This window comes from Pseudorasbora parva, chromosome 17 (assembly GCF_024679245.1).
Source record: "Pseudorasbora parva isolate DD20220531a chromosome 17, ASM2467924v1, whole genome shotgun sequence".
NCBI lineage: Eukaryota > Metazoa > Chordata > Actinopteri > Cypriniformes > Gobionidae > Pseudorasbora > Pseudorasbora parva.
Genome location: NC_090188.1, coordinates 4,479,497 through 4,503,766, shown reverse-complemented (window position 1 = coordinate 4,503,766; position 24,270 = coordinate 4,479,497). Strand labels below are relative to the sequence as shown.

At 38.3% G+C, this 24,270-nt stretch overlaps 1 protein-coding gene across 6 annotated transcripts in view; it reads left to right on the top strand.

The window, feature by feature from the left end:
- LOC137045694 (spectrin beta chain, non-erythrocytic 1) overlaps positions 1-24,270 on the top strand; it is a 70,540-nt gene that overhangs the window by 31,710 nt on the left and 14,560 nt on the right. For 3 of the 6 annotated variants that reach the window (XM_067422555.1, XM_067422552.1, XM_067422551.1), the window contains exons 12-24: positions 1,891-2,006; positions 2,115-2,196; positions 6,431-6,580; positions 9,430-9,579; positions 12,036-12,292; positions 12,883-13,003; positions 15,152-15,346; positions 15,485-15,637; positions 17,088-17,305; positions 18,015-18,198; positions 19,872-20,027; positions 21,381-21,692; positions 21,833-21,940. In XM_067422555.1, the coding sequence (XP_067278656.1) occupies positions 1,891-2,006; positions 2,115-2,196; positions 6,431-6,580; positions 9,430-9,579; positions 12,036-12,292; positions 12,883-13,003; positions 15,152-15,346; positions 15,485-15,637; positions 17,088-17,305; positions 18,015-18,198; positions 19,872-20,027; positions 21,381-21,692; positions 21,833-21,940 (2,202 nt within the window). The remainder of the gene's footprint in view (positions 1-1,890; positions 2,007-2,114; positions 2,197-6,430; positions 6,581-9,429; positions 9,580-12,035; positions 12,293-12,882; positions 13,004-15,151; positions 15,347-15,484; positions 15,638-17,087; positions 17,306-18,014; positions 18,199-19,871; positions 20,028-21,380; positions 21,693-21,832; positions 21,941-24,270) is intronic. The other 3 variants (XM_067422556.1, XM_067422554.1, XM_067422553.1) reach the window with 2 other exon arrangements.

Below are 24,270 nucleotides of genomic sequence, written 5' to 3'. Positions count from 1 at the left end.
GAATATTATTGCAATAAACATAGATTTGGTTTCCCACCATGTGTTCATTAAACTAACCATAAATCATAAAAATATCAAGAAGAAACTCATCAATAGTGTGCATTATTTTATGTACAGTATCTTTAACTAACCTTTTAAGATGATCATGTGTGTTTAGCACCATCACTCGCAACGTCTTTTTTTGTGACTTTTCCTATGTAAAATGATGTATTGCAATAGATAGAGAAATGTTATTAGTCACGTAAGTCATCGCTAAATTGGTCTAATTTGGACGGCCACGCTAAAAGTGTTTTAATAAGAGGATTTTAGGACTTTGTGTCGGGGGGAAATAATTTAAAGGGGGGGTGAAATGCTGTTTCATGCATACTGAGCTTTTTACACTGTTAAAGACTTGGATTCCCATCCTAAACATAGACAAAGTTTCAAAAACTAATGTTGGACGTTTGATGGAGTATTTCTGTGTTAAAAATACTCCTTCCGGTTTCTCACAAGTTTCAGAGAGTTTTTTTCGAGTATGGGTCGACTTGACGTTAATAGAGCGGAAGGTCCTTGTATGGGCCGTACGGGCTCTTCTCCCGGTAGGGCGCGCGCGCGTGACTAGAGCGAGAGAGAGGAAATGCACGCTGTAAACAGTCTCTCAGGTGCAGATCCAGTCGTCTGTGAACACTTATGTCGCGCCGCGCTCCACTTTATTCCTATGGGTGACGTCGAGCGACTTCAACGCTTCAGCACAGCATTCCGGGAAGGCAGCGCTGCATTTGACACGATTTGAACGCAGAAATGACGGGAAGCTTCACAACATCGCTTCAGTCGCGTCGCAAAAGTGGATCTCCACGGTCACTGCTGTCAGGACTTCACCAAATCAACAGTTAACAAAGAAGTGTGTTTTTGACGGAGCGGTGACGATAAAGGTTTGCGGTCGTACTTTAGAAGCAGGCGGTGAGTAAAACTGCTTCAAATGTCTGCTGTTGGCTATCGTGGCGTGAGTAAACATCAGTAAACAACACGATCGTGTATAACATTAGTTAATTTATCAATGGAGCATGCGATCTATGGTGTGTGTTTAAATACATTTGTTTAGCTGACCACTATAGGTGTCAGTTTGATTATTGGAAAACCACCCAAACATAAACCTAGCGTTCTCACAAAGCGTGATTCGTCATTCAAATGCACCACCAACGGTTACTCCATTGTTGTTCTCTGTATAACGTTACACTAGTCTGACGTGCAAAACCGTTTTGCTTGCTACTGCTAAGGTTTAGTAGCATACAATAGTCCATAAACCGAATCATGTCCTCATAAACTGCGAGTAAAGACACACAAATGTTGACAGGCCCCTAAATACAGTCCATACCACAGAGACGGACATCCTGATGTTGCTGTTTCTCCTTTTCAATTTATTTCAGCCTCCAGATCTGATTCTGGATCATATCTGTATTAGTTGAATCTGATAGCCATAGTTTATTAGAGTAACGTTTTCTTCTCCACGCTTGAGGACGTCACCGCTTTGTGCACGCTCGTCATTCTTTAGCTCCGCCCACACGATACGCCTCCAGGCGCTCGTTTTTTTCCGGAAAGACTCGGTACAGCCTATATTTCTTTTAAATATAATAAAACTAAAGACTTTTCTGAGATATGAAGGATGCAATACTACTCTATAGGTACTCAAGATTGACTGAAACTGAGTGTTTCACCCCCCCTTTAAGTGTGTAACAACAGAAATGTTGTCTGATTTCTAACCCTGTTTTCATGTAAAGTAAATGGAGTCGGCGAGTCGATTCTATAGACTCCCACAGTGGGAGTCGGGAATCGGAGTCGACTCCAAAAAACCTGGAATTGAACACCCCTACTTTAAAGCACTGTATAAATAAAGCTGACTTGACTTCACAGGGTGGGAGAGACGACGAGCGCTACGGGAAGCTTCCAGACAGCCAAGATGCCGGAGAGATTCCAGCTCGTGTCTGTGCCAGCGATATTATCGTCAAACTCCAGACAGCCACTGAAAGGTGACATTTAGCACGGCCCTGTCTTGTGTTTTTCCTCTTCGGAACATTTTTGCACACATGCAAATTAGAGAAGCATGTTAAATAGAGGTCCTGTGTTTGGCTTTACAGCGGGACCGCTCCGAGGCCCGAGTCCATCGGCCACCCACCGCTCCACACGCAGCTCCAGAAGTTCACCGTGTCTGCAGACAAGGTGCCCATTTATTACTGTACTATTACACAATCCTTACACAATCGTTTATGCTTCGAAAAGACCAACTGTGTCCAATCAGACTGAACTGAGAAGCTCTTCCAGCCGACGTCTTTTTACTGCACTTCTGCTCAGAGTTTGGATTCCACCAAAATAAAGCCATGAAAGGTTGATGGATGAGTCTGTTTCTAATTGTTTGAGGATTGTGTGTTTGTTTGACACCAGTGTCGGTCTCCGCTGGTCAGTGTGACTTCCAGGAATTGTTCTGGTTTGAAGACCTGGCCAGCGGGTTCTGAACCCAGTCTGGCCCGAGTAGCCAGCGGTTCAGAGGTCAGCCAGGTCTAAATAAGGATTTCTTCTCGCTTTCTAGTGGAAATATGTCTTCCTATTAAAATGCAAAAGTAGTCCAAGGCACTCGATGGGTGTATTGAGAAAGTTAAAAAGCCTTTATTTTTTCATGGCTTAAACATTTAAAAATTGGTGACAGAGACACCTACGCGTTGCGGCTTTACATGCCTTCGTCAGGGTGTGTATAACAAACAACATCTCAAGCTCATTTCTAACCAGCCATTAATTGATCTAATTACAGACACCTGGTCATTCAGTGTGTGTGTGTGTGTGTGAGAGAGAGAGAGAGAGAGAGAGAGAGAAAGAGAGAGAGAGAAAGAGAGAGAAAGCGAGATAGAGCGAAAGAGAGAGAGAGACTGAGAGAGACAGAAAAAAAAAAAGAACACAAAATTATATAATACATACATACATATATATATATATATATATACATACATACATACATACATACATATATACAGTCTTGTTCAAAATAATAGCAGTACAATGTGACTAACCAGAATAATCAAGGTTTTTAGTATATTTTTTATTGCTACGTGGCAAACAAGTTACCAGTAGGTTCAGTAGATTCTCAGAAAACAAATGAGACCCAGCATTCATGATATGCACGCTCTTAAGGCTGTGCAATTGGGCAATTAGTTGAAAGGGGTGTGTTCAAAGAAATAGCAGTGTCTACCTTTGACTGTACAAACTCAAAACTATTTTGTACAAACATTGGTTTGGAACCAAGACTTTGCCCGTTTACTAGTGTGTTTTGGGTCATTGTCTTGTTGAAACAACCGTTTCAAGGGCATGTCCTCTTCAGCATAGGGCAACATGACCTCTTCAAGTATTTTAACATATGCAAACTGATCCATGATCCCTGGTATGCGATAAATAGGCCCAACAACAAAGTAGGAGAAACATGCCCATATCATGATGCTTGCACCTCCATGCTTCACTATCTTCACTGTGTACTGTGGCTTGAATTCAGAGTTTGGGGGTCGTCTCACAAACTGCCTGTGGCCCTTGGACCCAAAAAGAACAATTTTACTCTCATCAGTCCACAAAATGTTCCTCCATTTCTCTTTAGGCCAGTTGATGTGTTCTTTGGCAAATTGTAATCTCTTCTGCACATGCCTTTTTTTTAACAGAGGGACTTTGCGGGGGATTCTTGAAAATAGATTAGCTTCACACAGACGTCTTCTAACTGTCACAGTACTTACAGGTAACTCCAGACTGTCTTTGATCATCCTGGAGGTGATCATTGGCTGAGCCTTTGCCATTCTGGTTATTCTTCTATCCATTTTGATGGTTGTCTTCCATTTTCTTCCACGTCTCTCTGGTTTTGCTCTCCATTTTAAGGCATTGGAGATCATTTTAGCTGAACAGCCTATAATTTTTTGCACCTCTTTATAGGTTTTCCCCTCTCTAATCAACTTTTTAATCAAAGTACGCTGTTCTTCTGAACAATGTCTTGAACGACCCATTTTCCTCAGCTTTCAAATGCATGTTCAACAAGTGTTGGCTTCATCCTTAAATAGGGGCCACCTGATTCACACCTGTTTCTTCACAAAATTGATGACCTCAGTGATTGAATGCCACACTGCTATTTTTTTGAACACACCCCTTTCAACTAATTCAACTAATTGCCCAATTGCACAGCCTTAAGAGCGTGCATATCATGAATGCTGGGTCTCATTTGTTTTCTGAGAATCTACTGAACCTACTGGTAACTTGTTTGCCACGTAGCAATAAAAAATATACTAAAAACCTTGATTATTCTGGTTAGTCACATTGCACTGCTATTATTTTGAACAAGACTGTACATATATATACATACATACACATACGCAAACACACACATACATACATATTAAATGAGAAGGAAAAAAACAAAAAACAAACAATATTGTATATATTCCACAATAACATTAAGTAAAACAGCAATACATAAGTCAAGTAATTCATATAATTAAGTTCAATGCAATTCAAATACGTTCAATAATATTACTAGAAATAACTAAATTATATTACAAAAATGGTACAAAATCTAGCTCTCCGTTTAAGCCTGGAAATGTAGTTGCTTTTAGTGTATAGATCCAGAAAGACTCTCTTTTTAAAAGCCTGTTAACTCTATCTCCTCCTCTTATTGATTTAGGAATATGCTCAATGCCAACTATTTTCAGTGTACTTGGGCTACCATGATTTGTATCTCTATAATGTATAGCCATAGGATACAGAGGGTTACAGACTCGAATAGCATTTTTGTGTTCTGATAATCTTGTCTTTAATTTTCTTGTAGTCATCCCTATGTAAAAGCAGCCACATGGGCACTCCAACCTATACACTACGAATGAAGTATTGCAATTAATAAATGATCTAATTTTGAATTCTAAGTCTGAGGTAACATCTCTAAATGTATTAGTCTTGATCATATTATTACAGTGATTACAGTTGCCACACCTGTAATTTCCTGTACTCAAATTTAGCCAGGTGTTTGATTTCTTGGAGGGAAGATAGCTTCATACTATTTTATCTTTAATCGTGGGTGCTTTCCGGAATGCAATAGAAGGAGATTCAGGCATGACTTCTCTTAGATAAGGATCACTCTTATGTCTTCCTATTTTTTCCATGGAATGTGACACCTCTGACCTGTTTGCTCTTGACATATATATATATTCAATTATAAAAATAAGAGACGACTTAACATTGATTTCTCAATGTTATTATATATATGCTATATTTATATATAATACAAACTCATTTCTATGATACTGATAAATGTAATAAAATGTAATCAAGTTTAATATTTGTTAATAATCAGTTATAATGATAAAAACATAATTATTAAAAATTATTACAAATGTATTAATATCAGTTAGAAAGCATACTTTAATTAATTAAATAGGTTATATTATATATTTATATATAACATTGACTTAAAGTAAATGTACATGATCAGATTTTAAAATAAATAAATAATTGTATTCATTAATATAAGTTATATGTGAATTATATTTATATAAATTATATGAATAGGCTATTAAATTGTGTATAAGGGAGATAAATATTGTACTGATAAATATTTAAAAAATGAATATCCTTATCAAATGTAATAAGTCAATAATCATAAGGAAAATAAATTTGAAAAAATCAGAGACAAAATTAATTTTAAAATTAATAAAATGATTTAATTCATAAATATAAACTATATTTGAATTATATTTATATCAATTATATTGATTCATATGTAATAATTATTAATCCTAATAAAAATTGCTATTATTAATATTATACTTAGTATAATATTAAAATATTTTTACCAAATTATACTTAGTTTTATATTATTATACTAATACTTAATTATTTCATTTTGATTATGTGGTTACATTTATTTTAAGGTGTCATTGTTACAGTATAATTATATATTTAAGAACTGAGTAATAATAATGAACACTACATATACTTACTATAGTGTTAGGGTAGAAATAGGCTTTGGTTGAGGGTTAGTTGCATGTAGTTATGCATAATTTACTGTTATTAATATGTTAACTACATGTAACGTGTAAGAATGACTGTAAAATAAATTTTTACGGGTTATTTTAATAATTCTAATAGTTCAGATTATTCTAATATTAATGTAAAATGAATGATTATTCATTTATTATTATAATAAATAGTTCTAGTGGAAAATATTGGTACACCCATATTACACACATATTTGTGTGTGCTGTGTCTTATGATTATTAGAGTATTGTTTTGCTAGCTTCGCAACATGCAAATGTCAAACAATTGTAATCATTTTATCATTCGTCTTTTGTACACTTTGTTTGAGGATGACGGTTGTCTATATAGGGAGCAGACAGCTATCGGTGTTATGTGTTGATGTTCTCTGTTTTTTCCACAGACTCTCTCGTGGCTCAAAGACAGCGTTGCGACGGCCACTCATATGTGCAGCTTGGCCGGACCGAATGGTTTTGATGCAGCCAAGAGGCGTCAGGCCTCACTGGAACAGGATATCCTGTCCAACAGAGCCAGGATTGAGCTGGTCAAGAAGGTGAGCACTGTCAGAGTGTGTTAGTGCTGTGATGTTCTCTGGCTTTACACAACAAGTGTGCAGAGAGACCTCATCTAACTCTAACTCTCACTTTATCATGCCTAGGGTTGTTTTGTCCACTGCAAATTTTGCAAATAAAAATCAAGATAACAAAAATATTTTTTCCAACTAGTAGAAGTGAAGTGATGGTTTGTCATGCATGCATGATTCTATTAATATGATCAGGCCTCTTTTGTAGTGTAAAATTTTTTTTTGCAGTACTATAAAAATATATACAGGGAGTGCAGAATTATTAGGCAAGTTGTATTTTTGAGGATTAATTTTATTATTGAACAACAACCATGTTCTCAATGAACTCAAACTCATTAATATCAAAGCTGAATATTTTTGGAAGTTTTAGTTTTTAGTTTTAGCTATTTTAGGGGGATATCTGTGTGTGCAGGTGACTATTACTGTGCATAATTATTAGGCAACTTAACAAAAAACAAATTTGTACCCATTTCAATTATTTATCTTTACCAGTGAAACCAATATAACATCTCAACATTCACAAATATACATTTCTGACATTCAACAACCAAACAAAAACAAATCAGTGACCAATATAGCCACCTTTCTTTGCAAGGACACTCAAAAGTCTGCCATCCATGGATTCTGTCAGTGTTTTGATCTGTTCACCATCAACATTGCGTGCAGCAGCAACCACAGCCTCCCAGACACTGTTCAGAGAGGTGTACTGTTTTCCCTCCTTGTAAATCGCACATTTGATGATGACCACAGGTTCTCAATGGGGTTCAGATCAGGTGAACAAGGAGGCCATTTCATTAGATTTTCTTCTTTTATACCCTTTCTTGCCAGCCACGCTGTGGAGTACTTGGACGTGTGTGATGGAGCATTGTCCTGCATGAAAATCATGTTTTTCTAGAAGGATGCAGACTTCTTCCTGTACCACTGCTTGAAGAAGGTGTCTTCCAGAAGCTGGCAGTAGTACTGGGAGTTGAGCTTGACTCCATCCTCAACCCGAAAAGGCCCCACAAGCTCATCTTTGATGATACCAGCCCAAACCAGTACTCCACCTCCACCTTGCTGGCGTCTGAGTCGGACTGGAGCTCTCTGCCCTTTACCAATCCAGCCACGGGCCCATCCATCTGGCCCATCAAGACTCACTCTCATTTCATCAGTCCATAAAACCTTCGAAAAATCAGTCTTGAGATATTTCTTGGCCCAGTCTTGACGTTTCAGCTTGTGTGTCTTGTTCAGTGGTGGTTGACTTTCTGCCTTTCTTACCTTGGCCATGTCTCTGAGTATTGCACACCTTGTGCTTTTGGGCACTCCAGTGATGTTGCAGCTCTGAAATATGGCCAAACTGGTGGCAAGTGGCATCTTGGCAGCTGCACGCTTGACTTTTCTCAGTTCACGGGCAGTTATTTTGCGCCTTGGTTTTTCCACACGCTTCTTGCGACCCTGTTGACTATTTTGAATGAAACGCTTGATTGTTCGATGATCACGCTTCAGAAGCTTGGCTATTTTAAGACTGCTGCGTCCCTCTGCAATATATCTCACTATTTTTGACTTTTCTGAGCCTGTCAAGTCCTTCTTTTGACCCATTTTGCCAAAGGAAAGGAAGTTGTCTAATAATTATGCACACCTGATATAGGGTGTTGATGTCATTAGACCACACCCCTTCTCATTACAGAGATGCACATCACCTAATATGCTTAATTGGTAGTAGGCTTTCCAGCCTATACAGCTTGGAGTAAGACAACATGCATAACGAGGATGATGTGGTCAAAATACTCATTTGCTTAATAATTCTGCACTCCCTGTACGTATCACGGGCCGTATTTTAACGATTAGAGCGCATGGTCTAAAGCTCATGGTGCAGGTGCTTTTAGAGCGTGTCCGAATCCACTTTTGCTAGTTAAACGACAGGAAAAACAGTCTGCGCCTGGCGCATGGACCAAAAGGGTTGTCCCTAATCTCTTAATGAGTCATGGGTGTGTTTTGGGCGTAATGTACAATAAACCAATCAGAGTCTCATCTTCCATTTCCTTCAAAAGCCAGTTGCGTTCGCGCCATGACGGATTCACTATTTACACGAGGAAAGACTGAACGCTTCTCCAGAGAGGAATCCTTTTATTTGGCATGTGTGTATAATAAGCAGAGTGTGTGTGCGTTGTGCACCCCCTAGGATCATATTATTAACACACCCTTTAAATAACACAAAAAATACTTCGCAGTATTTTGAGAGCAGGTTTTTGTTGGTCAATGGCGCAGTCGTTTTCAGTTCCTCAAAATAGCCACGCACCAACAATGCACCTGAACACACCTGGTTTTCAGACCAGATGCCCATGGGTGAACAGCGCGAGTGCATTTGCTATTTAAACAACGTGGAGCTGGACGTGAATATGATAACTGCGTCGGGCTGAAACTAGCAAAAAAACTTGCATTGCATCTAGGAGCGACCCCGAATAGTCGAAGATTCGATGCATCGATATGCGGAGCCTGATTCGACCACCGATCTCACGGTCGAATCTTCGCGGGTGTTATGAAACAAGGATCATACCATTTTGGCAATATGGGGGTGCTCAATATTTTAAAGACGTGTCGCGGCGCTGAGCTACCCTTCTGCTGACAGTGTCGTGCCCCAACCCATTCACACACACAGATGATTCGACTATCAGTCGACAATAGAGAGATTCGACAATTCTGATTCGATTGTCTAAATCCTTAGTCGAGGACAGCCCTAATTGCGTCATTGCGTCGGCTGTATGATAGGGCTCCATAGATTGAAACCACACACTATTCGGTATATTGTATGTTGGTGAAGAGCATCTGTTTGGATCCAGGAGGGTCACAGTCTGGTGAGAGCTCAGCATCCCGGCAGCGTCAAGATTCAGGAGTTTCTGAGTCAGCTGGAAGTCCTGTGGGACGAGCTGAAGAGAAGACATGAGAGGAATGGGCTGGTCCTGAAGGTCTCAGAGGAACTCAACTACAGGGTACATCAAGTGTTTCTTTGAATGTGTGGAATGACTTACCTCCTGCTTACTCTCCTGCAAGAAAGTAGCATGCACTATGTGCACTGAGCACAATATGCCACTTATTTAGCTTAGCATGCCTAGATAACTTACTACATTTGCCATAATGCACGGCCTACAACTAGAGCACACTGTGCCGAGAACCGTATCCCATAATGCAATGCATGAAACAACATTGAGAATCCTTTTCCAGTGTGATGAAGGAAATATGATCAATCATGACGACTCTTTATTTTTATTTGATTGCAAATCAATCAAAAGTTTCAATGTACACGAAACTAAAAAATAACAGCAAAAAAAACATTTATGAGGTGTATTAAATATGCAACATAACAAGGACATGTAACGAAAATGAAGTATACTACTGTTTGAAATATTGATAATTAAATTTTGCATACTATTCACATACTATTTCAAAAAAATGTGTTTGTTTATATTCTGGTTTGCATAAAGAAAAGGAAGCATATTTTAATGCCTTCAGTATTTTTTCAAAACATTTAATCTCTCTCTAAATATCTGTGTGTGCATTTATTTATTTAAATGACACATTTTATTTATGCTAATAAACTTTACAAATCTAAATAAAAACAATTGTTTTGCTACAATTGTCACAGTTAATATTTTAATATTTACTTTATTGCAGCTATGATAATGTAATGGGAATTACAAAACAATATATAGTAGTAACAGTAATATTACAGAGTAATATTACACAGTAATATTATTTTTTGCGTGCTTAATTGTCATAAAAATAATGTCACAATGCAAAAGTTTTTTACAATAAATATAAATAACACGTCAGGGAAACAGTTATACCTGCAAAGTATACTGAAAAAACTACATAAAATGGGCAACAATAAATAATATAAAATAACTTTAGGACATATTTGTAAGATTTAAATATTTTGGACATTATTATTTCATTGGACTGCCAAAAGATAAGATATTACACACACACACACACACACACAAATAGTTTATAAAGAAAGTAACATAATATTGGCAAAAAAGGAATGTAATTAAAAAACATAATTCAATTAAAAACACTTGGACTCATTGGCATGATGTTTAACTATTTCATTAGACTGCCAAAATATAAGATATCGAACACAAAAATCTACTTAAACTGAAAGTATCATAAAAGGGGCAAAGTATAAAATAACACTTACATTGAATCAAATTTAAATTAAAAACACCAGAAATATTTACGTATTTCCTTTGGACTCATTACCTTATCTCACTGCCAAAAGATATTACACACACACACACACACACACACACACACACACACACACACACATGCACACACACACACACACATATATGTCTGGTGCATCTTTCTGGAGACTTGCCATAGACATAATGGTTTTTATACCGTACAAATATAAACACCCCTAAACCTACCCAGAAAGGCTAGAAAAACCATACATCTACACACACACACACACAAAATAAAAAAAATGCTAAATAATTGTAATTTGACAAATGCGTGTAGTATGTACAATACCGCTGTCAAAAGTTTGGAATGATTAGTGAAGGGTCATGTGACACTGAAGACTGAAGTAATGATGATAAATTCAGCTTTGATCACAGAAATAATTTACATTTTAATAGAACATCATTATTTTAAATTGTAATAATGTTTTTATACACAATATTACTGTTTTTTATATATTTTTGATCAAAGAAAATATACATACAAAATATCATACCAAAAGTCTGCTCTCCCTCATGAGTGTATGTGATTTGTGCATTGCAATGGATGTTTACAGTTTAAAAATGCGTCCAGACAGAGCACAGCCACTTTGTGTTTATTGATCAATCAATCAATCAATCAATCAATCAATCAATCAATCAATCAATCAATCAATCAATCAATCAATCAATCAATCAATCAGTCAGTCAATCAGTCAATCAGTCAATCAGTCAATCAATCAATCAATCAATCAATCAATCAATCAGTCAATCAATCAATCAATCAATCAATCAATCAATCAATCAATCAATCAATCAATCAATCAATCAGTCAATCAATCAAGCAATCAATCAATCAATCAATCAATCAATCAATCAATCAATCAGTCAATCAATCAATCAATCAATCAATCAGTCAATCAATCAACTTTATTTATATAGCGCTTTTACAATGTTGATTGTTTCAAAGCAGCTTCACAGAGTTAAACAGGACAATATTGCAACACATTTTGATTTGGCTGTACAGTCGTTCTGGAGAAAACACTGATGTTATCAGCTTATTTAAATTTATCATAGAGCGACAATGTTGGCAGATCAGTATTATAGTTTATAGAATTAAATGAGACCTAATTAATTAATTTTATTTGTATATTTAGCTGAATAACTTGGATCATAATTTGAGTGTCCCCATGATCATTGAGTTGTGTGACGGTGATGGGCAGGTGGTGCGGATGCTGCAGGCTTTGGCCAGTCTGGAGGCGTGGTTGGAGGCGGTGGAGCTGTCCATCAGGCAGGCGTCACTGGCTGGAGACCCGGAGTCTGTGAGCGCGGCAGAGCAAGAGAGCTGTCAGCTGGAGCAGGAGCTGGAGGCCAGAGGACTGGAGCTACACAACCTCAGACAGGAGGTGGATACGCTGAGCAAACAAAGACATCTTCACACTCAGCTGCTTCCTGCCCGACTGAAGGACGTGGAGGAGAAGTATGTGCTGCCAGTTCAAGACGGACACATGTCGCTTACACTGGTTCAGATTAGATTAGATTCAACTTTATTGTCATTACACAAGTACAGGTACAAGCCAACGAAATGCAGTTTAGGTCTAACCAGAAGTGCTATAGTAGAAAGTGCAGTATTTACAGCGTTTGAGTAAGTGCAGGGCATGGTTATGTACTGATATAAATAGAGATGGCTATTACTATAAACAGAATTCACAGGTTAATATGTACTATGTGAATATAATATACAGATAACTATAAACCGAATTTACAGGTGAAGATGTACTATGAATATGATCATAGAATCAGTATATGCAATAAGTTAGATTAAGATGAGCAGTGTAGCAATGGATAATATAGTGCAAATGAACCTATTCAAGTTAAGGTGGTGTAGTACAAGATGCATAAGTAAAGCGATGTTGCCGTATTAAACAGTCTGTAGTGCAAATGAAGTAAAGGCAGATGTGAGGGGGGAGAGGAGAGTTAGCCATGTATGAGGGGAGTTGGGTCAGAGTTCAGTAAAGAGACAGCTTTTGGAAAAGCTTTTCAGATGTATGAACGTGGGGTTTCTTCCAGGTTCAGCAGTGTGCAGATGGCCCTGACCCAGCAGAGCTCGGAGCTGAAGGACACGCGGATGCTCACCGAGTTCCTGGAGAGGGTGGAGCTTGAGGAAAGTCACTACAGCACCTTGGGACAGGTTCGGTTTTTTGCAGTTCATTTGCATCTATGCAGTTGGCAGATGCTTTTATCCAAAGCGACTTGTATTGCAAGCTATACGTTTGATCAGTTCATGCATTCCCTGGCAATCGAACCCATGACCTTGCCATTGCATTTGAACTCTGATAATGACAGCATTATATTTATATAATAATAATATCAAATTATATTTATAATAACCAATTGCACCAAATACATATTTATAAAATTATCATAAAATGACTGTTATTCACTATTATATAACTATTATTCAGTATTATCAAATCTATCATATCATATTATTATAAAAAATTATATAATTATTACATTTAATTTAAGTTATTTTTATTATTACAAGTATACTTAGTTACTTATACTTATCAAAACTTTTAAGTTTAGAATAAATATTATTAGTATTCATTCAATAACTTACATTATCAATAACATACATATTTTAATACAAATATAGGATATTTTCCCTAATATTTGTGTGTAATGTGTATTATGATTATAGTATCATGTAGTTTTAGTTTAGCTACATGCTAATGTCAAACTTCTGTAATCTATCATTTTTATCGCATTTTTAAAACTCATGATTAGATTTTTTTTATATTACATTCAAAATAAGTAAAAAGGTTAAATTAACTCCACCACTTTGAGCAAATGAATATGGACATGAAATAATTGAGTTGAAATGATTTTAACAAAAGAGACTAGCATAGATGTGTAGGAAAACAGTCCCTTGATTGTACTAGCCAATAAGGCAAAAGTGCCCCAAAATATGACTTGTATACAGTTTAGTGTCATTATACAAAAATATTAGATCATAATGGAATGATCGACCAATCAGAGTATTCTAGAGAGATGCATGATGCCAGTCCAGCCTAATTAATATAATATTATTATCAGGGTGCTAACTACGGGGGAGCTCGGCTCCCCTAAATAAGACATGGGCCCTGAAAACGTGATTTGAGAAATTTTTGGGGGTCTCAAAAATATTGACACTGTGTTATTTTGAGGTGCAATTTCAGTTTTGTGTAATGCAATCATCGTGGATTATTCTATGTAAAATTTCTAAAAATATATAATTAATTCATGCATGATGGCAATTTAAATCTAATTGACTTCAATAAAGATAACTATGCATGCTGTTCTTGTCATGACCATCAAGGTGTGGTGGCGCTGCGGTGCTAATTCCACTCATGTTTAGTGCATGTCAACGCAAAGATTCGTAGAAAAAACAAAAACGAATATCCACTTCTTGATCTTGGGGTGCGGCTCAATCAGCTCCCTAGTTCACTAGTCAGGGCACTGATCAGGGAGTCAGCCCATTGACTTATGTCCTGAACAGTGCCCTGACTAGTGAACTAGGGTGCTGATTGAGACGCAGGGTTAGATTTCTGGAAGAACAGCAAAGGAAGCTGACCCCAAGCCTCTGTGGTCGATTCTGTGTTAAGGCATGTTATCCCCAATTATGTGTTGCGGCTGGGTTGATATAGGTCTGCGCGACTATCAATGTCCTTATAAGACTAACGTTAGTTAAATGGAGGAATTATGGTTTTCTTCTGTAGCCTGACGAGTAACTTCAACCGTTCATGTGAACTCAAAGACAGCCGGATGCTTTGTTAATAGACTATTTGTGGGCTTTTTGACCTATCAATTCTTGTTTTTTTTCTTCCTTCATTAAAATCAAAGATGTTCTTCAATAATTGTAAATTGTATTTTAAAAGTCTCCGCAATGCATTAAGCAATAGATTGACCCGTTCGTCTGTGTGTGAAGGAATATACACGTCCTCTCTTCCACTCGCACAACCCCCCTGCCCGAAAAGTGGGCTCCCCCAAAGGCCACGGTATAATTCGAACACTGATTATTATAAAATGTATATTTCTAAAATTATAAAATAAAGCTGTCAAATTTATATTATATTATAGTAATAAAAATCTATATAATTTTCAAATGCAATAATAATATTATTAACGAAAATTGTTGTTAAAAATATTCTTATATTAAGTATATTGTTATAATAGTGTTTGATCTAAATGGCATGGTCGACCAATCAGAATTGAGTATTCCAGAGAGCTGTGAGACTTACAGTAGTTTAATGTCTTTGTTTAATTTCTCAGCTGGTTTTGTATTGTGTTCCTCCAGCCCCTGTGCAGTGAACTTGACTCTGGACCGTCTCTTCTGGGCTTGCCGAGGAGCGGACATGATGTGCCCCTGATGGAAGCCATTGGAAACCCTGTAAAGGAACTCAGAGAAGCTGTGGAGATGCTCAATGATACGGCGCGGGAGCGGGGCCGCTCGCAGTCACATGACCAGAGCATCCAGGAGCTGCTCACCAGAGTGTGTAAAATCGGAAATTAATAATATCAGAATAACTTTTCAATGTTTGTTTAAAAGGCAGACCTGGCATTTTTGCATAGATTTGGCATATAAGCGTTCATCCATCTCTGTACTATTCGTCGTCTTCTCGTTTCCCAGCATGCCATGGTGTCTGTGCGAGTGGAGCAGTGTCTGCGGCGCTGTGCCGAGCTAGCCGTAGATGTGCTTGAGATGGAGAGTGAGATGGCTGTGAGGTGTGAGCCGGATCGCTGCGGTCTTGATGGCCTGCAGGAGTACCAGGACCAGCTGGAGGTACGGTACAATGAACATTGCTGCAGGACTACTGAAAAAAAATTTTACAAAGCAAAAAGAGTTTAGGATGAATCTCACAAAACCTGTCAAGAACATGCCTAGCTCATATTTTTTTTTACTTCTTGAGCAATTTAAGCTCCAGTAGCTCGTCTGTTTGATCGGACCACACGGGCCAGCCTTCGCTCCCCACGTTCATCAATGAGCCTTGGCCGCTCATGACCCTGTGGCCGGTTCTCCACTGTTCCTTCCTTGGAGCACTTTTGATAGATACTGACCACTGCAGACCGGGAACAGCCCACAAGAGCTGCAGTTTTGGAGATGCTCTGACCCAGTCGTCTAGCCATCACAATCTGGCCCTTGTCAAACTCACTCAAATCCTCACGCTTGCCCATTTTTACTGCTTCTAACACATCGACTTTGAGGACAAAATGTTCACTTGCTGCCTAATATATCCCGGCCACTAACAGGAGCCGTGATGAAGAGATCATCAGTGTTATTCACTTCACTGGTCAGTGGTCATAATGTATCCAATAATTTACTATTAATAAGCAGTAAATTAAGAGTTTATTGAGGCAAAAGTCATAGTGAATAGTGAAAAGTGTTACCTTAAAAATGGTCTTAAAAATAGAGCTGTTTTATTTATGTATATACTTGTGATGAAATGTGACCTGGATATGTTTTCATGAGCTTCACCTCTTTGTGGGGTTGTTTATTTTTCAAAAAAAGTAATTCCAGACAGCAACTAAGTGTTTTGGCAAAACAATACACATCCAAAGCACTTAGTGAACGCGCTCCGAGAACAGGAAGCATCTTGTTTGCCGGGACTCTGTGACCTCGCAGTGTTGATCTATTGGAAATGGCTTTCTCCCATTTGTTTTAGCACATTGTTTCTAGAATCTGTTTCCTGTTGTGGTTGAATTTTGACATCCACTGAGGCTCCGCCAGACCCGTGTTTTGTTCAATCGATGTTAATGAAGTCAACCTCAACGTGTGAGCCCACACATGACTTTATTATGCACACAGGACTCCATTGTGTGAGAGTTTTGGCATTTATGATGTGCATTTGTATGTGTCAGTGGATTCATTTGTGACTACAGCATTGTGCATTGTGGGGTGCTTAGTTTGCAATGCAACCTCAATAGCGTGCATCGCACAAACACGCACAGCTGTCTAGAAACCCCAAAGCACAAGAAATGACCTAATGGCTCATACTAAAATAGTTTGACGCTCATGCACAAGGCATCTGACAATCTTGTTTTGCAGGCGCAGATCTGAAACACTGAGCGGCTTGATTCTTATTAAGCCTTTAACACTTTTAATTGAGTTCAGAAACTGTCAGTGATGTCAGCATTGCATATGTAAAGCATATGGTTGCTTTTAGGGTTTATACTTCCAAACACAGGTAGTTTACCACTCTGAACTCACACATGGGCGTCTTTTCTTTCTCTAGGCTGAATACGGGATCCTAAAGGAGGAGGTCGGGGCTATGAAGAGTCTGGCGAGCCGTTTGTCAGATGTGTGTCCAGAGAGGATGAATGCTGTAGGAACTGAGATTCAGACCAGTCTGCATGCCTGGAGAGAGCTCGGCAGGAGTGTGGCCGAAAACAAGAAGAGACTCCTGCAGTTCGGGCATCTGCGCCATTTCTTTAGGAACTACCTTGCGATGATGTAAGGAAATAATGAAACTATTAAATAAGACCTTCTTTATTTCTTAAGGTTCACCTCACAATAATGTCCAGGTCATAATTCACACCAAAACCACCATCTTTCAAAATCATCAATTCAAATCATGATATTTGCGTGGCACATTTCCCCTAAAATTACTACACAGTTGTAATTTGTTATAAGAAAATATAAATATTTGTTCTGTTTTTAATTAATGCTGATTAATAAGTAAGTAGGTAAATATTATTTAATATGTATTTAAAAAAATACTTTAGGTGAGTGATAAGAATCTAATAACAAATCAAAATATTAAAAAAAAACTTTAAAAATGTGCATAATTGAAATGTCTGTACACATTACTAACAGTAATATACATTTTGGTAACATTTGAGTAATTGTCATTGAAAATAATGGCATAATGCAAAACATCATAATGGTCCTAAAATAGATGTAATGTTTTATTTCTTTGTTTTGATTTCGGGGTAAAATGTGACCTGGACATGTTTTGGTGTGATTCAACCGGAATGTTCTATGAATTTATTTGCAGAGTTTGTTTTATTAATAATGCTTTGTTTATTGATGGGATATGCCTGTTCACATTGTGTTCTCTTCATGCATTTGGAGAAAGGTCTGGTAAGCATCATCTTGAGCTGTGTGTATTGGCCTGAAGCTCTTGTCTTCATCCCTCTGTCGTTCATCTTCTCTCCCACAGCTCTTGGACAGAAGACACCCGCTCCTGCATTTTCTCAGAAAGTGCTCTGCGCCAGAGCCGAGAGAACCAGGAGCCTCTGGTTGAGGTTCTGGATCGGCAAATTGAACAGAAGTTTGAAGAGTTTGATCAGCTCACCGTGGCTGGAGAAAAACTCTTTGGCGACGAGCATCACCTTAACAAAATGGTAGAGTATGTTTTGCATAAATAAAAGAAAAATCATAATAAGCTTTAAATGTCATTTTAAACTGTTTAAAGCAGCACTTGGTAACTTTTGCCCTGGGGGTCCCCCTACCGTTGGGAAAAAATAATGTCCTCAACTACTGTCGTAAGCTCTGTAATCCTACAGCAGGGGATGCCGTCGCACGTGCATTTGTTGACATGACAACCCTGATAGCCCTGAACTAGTGATGCGCGGGTCGTCTCATAACCCGCGGACCCCGTATGTATATTTAATGGTCGCGGGTGCGGGGCGGGTTGTAAAAATATATACAGTGGTGCGGTGCGGGCCAAATAACTTCATAAAAGCGGCCCGCGGGTTGGTGCAGCACTAACAGTTCCCCTGAACACTGCAGGAGGAGTTCAGATGCAGGTGTTCTTCTGGCGGCGCGTGTGAAATGTCTTCATCCCAGGTACAGTCAGTGGCATGTTTCAGCATGTCATATGAATATAATTTCATGGGTTTTATTTTTTTCAAACGCCAAATAATCGCGATGCTCACGTTTTCAAGCCAGCATCATTATAGTAGTCTATTGGTTAGCGTTTTACAGAATCTATATGATACTTCAGTTCAATGTTTGAGTGGTCGGTAATCACCATAACAAGCAGGACAGCATCGGTCGGGCACGCCTCCTTCAGCTCACGCCGACGAGCAAACGCTGGTCACATGTTCTTATTTGTCTGTGCTGCTTGGGACATGACTATATTATCCGACGAACAAAGTTGGGCTCGCACGTCCGAATTTACGGAAGTGTGGGTGTTGGTGGAAGTGACGTATATGCCGTAAAGCAGTCGAATTTTGTAGTTCTTTTTTTTCTCGGGTTACTACCCGAAACTCGAAGTTTAAAAGGACGATTAAAAACGATACAGACCCCATCAAGCTATGGCAGACGTGTCATTCAGCCTATTGTAAGTCGATGTATCATCACAAGAGTCTTGAAAATATATTATGAAGGTTGAAAAATTACCTAGTGCTGCATTAAGGCTCTATTAGAAAAGGATTTCAATCTTGAATGTTCAAAAAAACATATTATTTCCCCCATATTCTCTATTGTTGCAGCTCCTCTCTTCCCTGTCTGTCAGTAACGCTCTGTGTAGTTCCTGTCTCTATGAAGCCCCTCCTTTAAAATCACAATGTGCTCTGATTGGTTGGCTGGATCCGTATGTTGTGATTGGTCAAGCGATTCGAGCATGTTTGGGAAATGCCCCGCCCCTTACCATAACCGGCAGTTTTAACACTACTAACTAACTCAACCAGGCCCCGCCCCTTTATTCTGCCTATTAATTATTTAAATGAGGAATATTGCAGCTTGTTTGTTCCAGGAAGAAAACTCAAGACTACCATGGAGGCGTTTGAGGGAGTTCAGAAACACTGACACTGATATAGAGAAGAACTCCTGCTGGAGGGACTCGAACACAACATCACACACTAAAGAAAGATGAACATGGAAAAAAAAAGCATATGTCCTCCTCTTTAAGATCTGCTTTTTTGCTTTGCCAAGTTTTATAGCTCTTCTCTTACTATTTGACAACTAATTTACAGTACGTCTCCTATGAAAGTAGTACAACCAATAAAAGGTTCCCCTGCGATGACAGAAACAAGAATGATAGAATGTTTTTCCATTGCTCTGTCTCGTGCAGATCAGAGAGAGGATGGAGGAGCTGAGGAGCATGCTGGGATGGATCCTGGTCCACTGGAGGGCTCAGAAGGATCAGCTTTTGAGCAGACAGAAGGCTGAAGAACCTCAGACAGATGCCATTTACTCTGAAGCCACGGTCTGCACCTCGCAACCACAGGTAGAACCCCTTCATTAATGGTGCTTCATTATCATAAAAATCAACGTAATGGTCCCAAAATAAGATATGTATTATTTCTTATACTACGGAGCTGTTGAATGCGTGAATCTGATTGGTTGACGAACATTCTAAGGTGTGCAGTTATTTTCAGGGAAACGCACGGATAAAGTAGTTCCAGGCAGGTTTTGATCGTATTACAGTTCCATATCACTCCGCCAAATGATGTCTGTTATTTCAGAGATCCTACAACAGCAATAGAACCAAAACCCATAGCAACACTGACCAAGCAAAGAAATATAGGATAAAAATAGGATAAATACAACAAAATATTTGTTTTTTGTGACAAAATAATGTTTTAATATGAAAGCACATACTCTTTTTCTCCTGCTCAAACAGTCCGTACACACATACAGTACAGACACACACTTGTGGAGAAAAGTGTTGTCGGCTGCTCTGACGATTTTATCAGTAAAATAATTTAACAACTTAAAGGGATAGTTCCCCCAAAAATGAAAATTACCCCATGATTTACTCACCGTCACTGCATCCTAGGTGTAAATGACATTCTTCTTTCAGACGAATACAATCAGAGTTATATTTAAAAATGTCCTGGCTCTTCTGTGCTTTATAATGGGAGTGAATGGCAGAATGTCCTTCAAGGCTTTGGGGGGTTAATAAAGGCCTTCTGAAGTGACCCGATGGGTTTGTTTAAGAAAAATATCCATATTTAACACGTTATAAAGTAAAATATCTAGCTTTCGGTGGACCACCTTCCGTATTCAACTTTTGCTAAAAGTGTATGTATGCGCTTTTTTGAGCTTCAAATTGTGGGCTGCCAGTCACTGCCTTATAATGCCAGGACATTTATTAATATAACTCTGATTGTATTCATCTGAAAGAAGAATGTCATATACACCTAGGATGACATGCTTGAGAGTGAGTAAATAATGGGGTCATTTTTGGGTAAACTACCCCATTAAAAATTACATGACATTTCCCACTAGAGAGGTAATAACGGTGCTGTTCTTGAAGCAGATAAACTTACAGTTTTGTATTAGGTAACTCACATACTCGCTCTCTCTCTCTCTCTCTCTCTCTCTCTCTCTCTCTCTCTCTCTCTCTCTCTCTCTCTCTCTCTAATAACTGCATTATAACTGCAATAGTCTGCTATAAGTGGCTGAAGCCTCCGTTAAAAAATTACTTCTGGGGTTTAGATGCGTTAGAAATGAGTCCTACATACAAGAGCTGTCTTGAAATAAATCCTCTAAACAATAGTGTGTGCATTATTTTTCTAATAATTCAACAACCCCATATAACTTTACTTATTTCTTTTTTTTGTCTTGCCTTTTTTAGGTGGAAACCTCACCCGAACTCTCTCAGAAGAGAAAAGAAAGCCTCACAAGCCCCCCTGGTGACATGGAGGATAGTTTGCAGCACAGTTATGAATATGAGGTGATGAAGAGCGTCAGCCCTAAAGGAAGCGATGACAGCAGTCATTCAGAGAGTCCAGATTCACCGTACCTGGTGCTGAAGGATCCCAGTCCCTCTGCTGTAGGAGGAACAGTCAACCTCATCCTCAGCTTCAGTAACTCCGGAGACACACAAATCCAGGTACAGGCGCCCGGCAGGGAAGGTGGCGTGCCGGTGCCCGAGCCTGTGCACAGGGTGAGAATGATTTAAACATCGCAAACAAGACGACACGATCACTTATGCACTAGTTTGTGTTCTCTTTCACTTTCTTCTCTCTCTTCTCTTTCCTTCACAACATCCTTCTCTGTTTTATTCTCTTGTACATTCTCCTTCAGCCTGCTGAGTCTCACTCTTCTGCCTGTAAAAGCTTTTGGAGGCGCTGCCAGGGGCTTTTTGGTAGTTTAAAGCGAAAGAAAACGATTTACCGACACAGTGCAGAAGAGGTAAATACGGTTGGTTGGTGGCCCTGCATGAGAAAACAAAGAAAATGTGTTTGTGTGCATGAGGACTTTGGTGTGATGGACTGACTAACACCATGATTTTCAGTTGAGAAATCCTCTCATCCTATCATTTAAAATTTAAATACTGAAGCATTGCAGTACATCTCAAAATCGTATTATAATAATATGCTATTCTGAAAAAGAGCCTCTGGCCTAATCATTTATTTGTTTTGTGGTTGGAAACGCAACAGAGACTTTGATGGAAGACGGGTCGCTGCGGTTTAGGGGAGATTGCAAACAGGTATAGGCAGGCAGGTAACGAAAAGATGACTGAGGAAATAGCCACTTCCACTGCCAGTTTATGGGAAGCATTAGAAACTCTTCCAAGATACACATAAAGCCTCATTTCAAACATTCGGGTTGTTTACAAAACTGTCTTTGGGAAAGTTTTGAAAGTAATTGCAACAAAAATAAAAGTGTGTGTTTCTTGGAACGGTTACAGGGGCTTAAAAATATAGTAGCATATAGTAGCCTTAAATGGATTTGCGGTACTGTATCCTCCTTTTATTATGACATTAGGGTCTATGAAGTGTAAACTTCGGTCAGTAGAAGTTTTTTTTGTGCAAATTTTGGCCATTCCTGTATGTTTACAGCTTTCAGATTTTTTTTGAAAACATCATGAGGATTAGAGCTTGTGGGAAGTTGTCTAGCTGCGGTCATGCTGTCTAATTTTAGATGCATTTTGATATCTGTCAGCAGGATTTTTTATGTCCTCTGAGCTTTCAGCACATATAAAGCTGCTTCATGACACTGTGAGACTCAATGCATATGTTTCAATGATCATTGTGTTATTATATGCTGCTGATGAGACCACAGAGATCAGAGCATATAATCACAGAGAAATTGTGAGAAACTCAATGCATACATGTTTCAATGATAGTGTCATACAACAAACATCTTTAAATTAAAGGTGCAGTGAGTGATTTCTTAGAAACTGTTGAAAGTAGATCGGACCTAGCACCAAAACCCACTTATAGCCAATCAACATTAAGAGGCATGTCCACCCATTAGGGGGGAGGTACCTGTGTTGAATTTGGGGGCAGAGCTATCAAAATGGGGCGTGTTTTTTTTTGGTTATTTCTATTTCACAATATATTCATTTTTTTATGTTATTGTATCGGTCCGATTAGGCTTTTCATGGTGAGACTTTTGGATTTATTGGCCAATATGTTGCTTATCAGCCAAAATGTACAAATCAGCTCATCCCTAGTCAGGGCTCGACATTAACGCTTGTCCGGGACAAGTGGGTTTTTCGAAGGGACAAGTGAAAAAGAATTTTACTTGCCCAACGGACAAGAGCCTGAATAAAACAAAAAAAATACCTAGCGAATCACCAAAATGCAAGAGTGATTGTGCATTAATTTAGTGTAAGTGGGGATCGATAGTGGTGGATAATAATATATATGATGAAATGACGATAACAAGGTCACGCTGTTGATGCTCGTGCAGCCTCTCGAGGAGAAATTACAACACTAGAGCATTTAAGCTGTTTCCTGAATATCATCACGACTGAAAATGACTGATTTCATATGACAGCTTCATAAACAATTAATTAACATTCACTAACATTCACTTAACGTCACTTACATTTTAGATGCAATATTGAGTGTTTTGTTCTATTTTAGCAGCGAAAGTCGTTCATTTGTAGAACCGTACGGCGTCCCACAGCAACAAGTGTGTTACTGAACGATTCAGCGTTTGAATGAATCGTTTGAATGAACGACTCAATGACTCACTCATTAAGACACCCACCTGCTGCCACCTACTGGAGGTTTAGTTTCATGTTTAAACATTTCTTTCCAACATTTCTTTTTTGTCTATTCAAAACTACAAGTCCCAAAAAATTATTTAACGCAGTTGTTATTTTTCAGTGTAACTTATTTAATTTGATTGGTAACAGCCCTTATAGTGTCTTATTTTAATTTAATGTGTTGATCAAATTTAACAATACAAAATTAAACCTGAAGCATAGTCTATATTTAATAAGATTGGGGGAAATGCCCTTTATAAAAGATAAAAATATCACAAATTTGAAATGATTAAAAAAAACAATTATATCTCACAAATATGCAGATTTAAATATGTCAAAGCTGATTGAACATTGGTAAGAATATTGCTTCAGAATAAATTATATTTACAACACACACACACACACACACACACACAAATTAAATAAAAATCGAGCTTTTTTCCGGACAAGCACATTTTTTACTCGGACAAGTGAATAAATTATTTACTTGTCCAAAAGACAAGCACATGAACATGCTTAATGT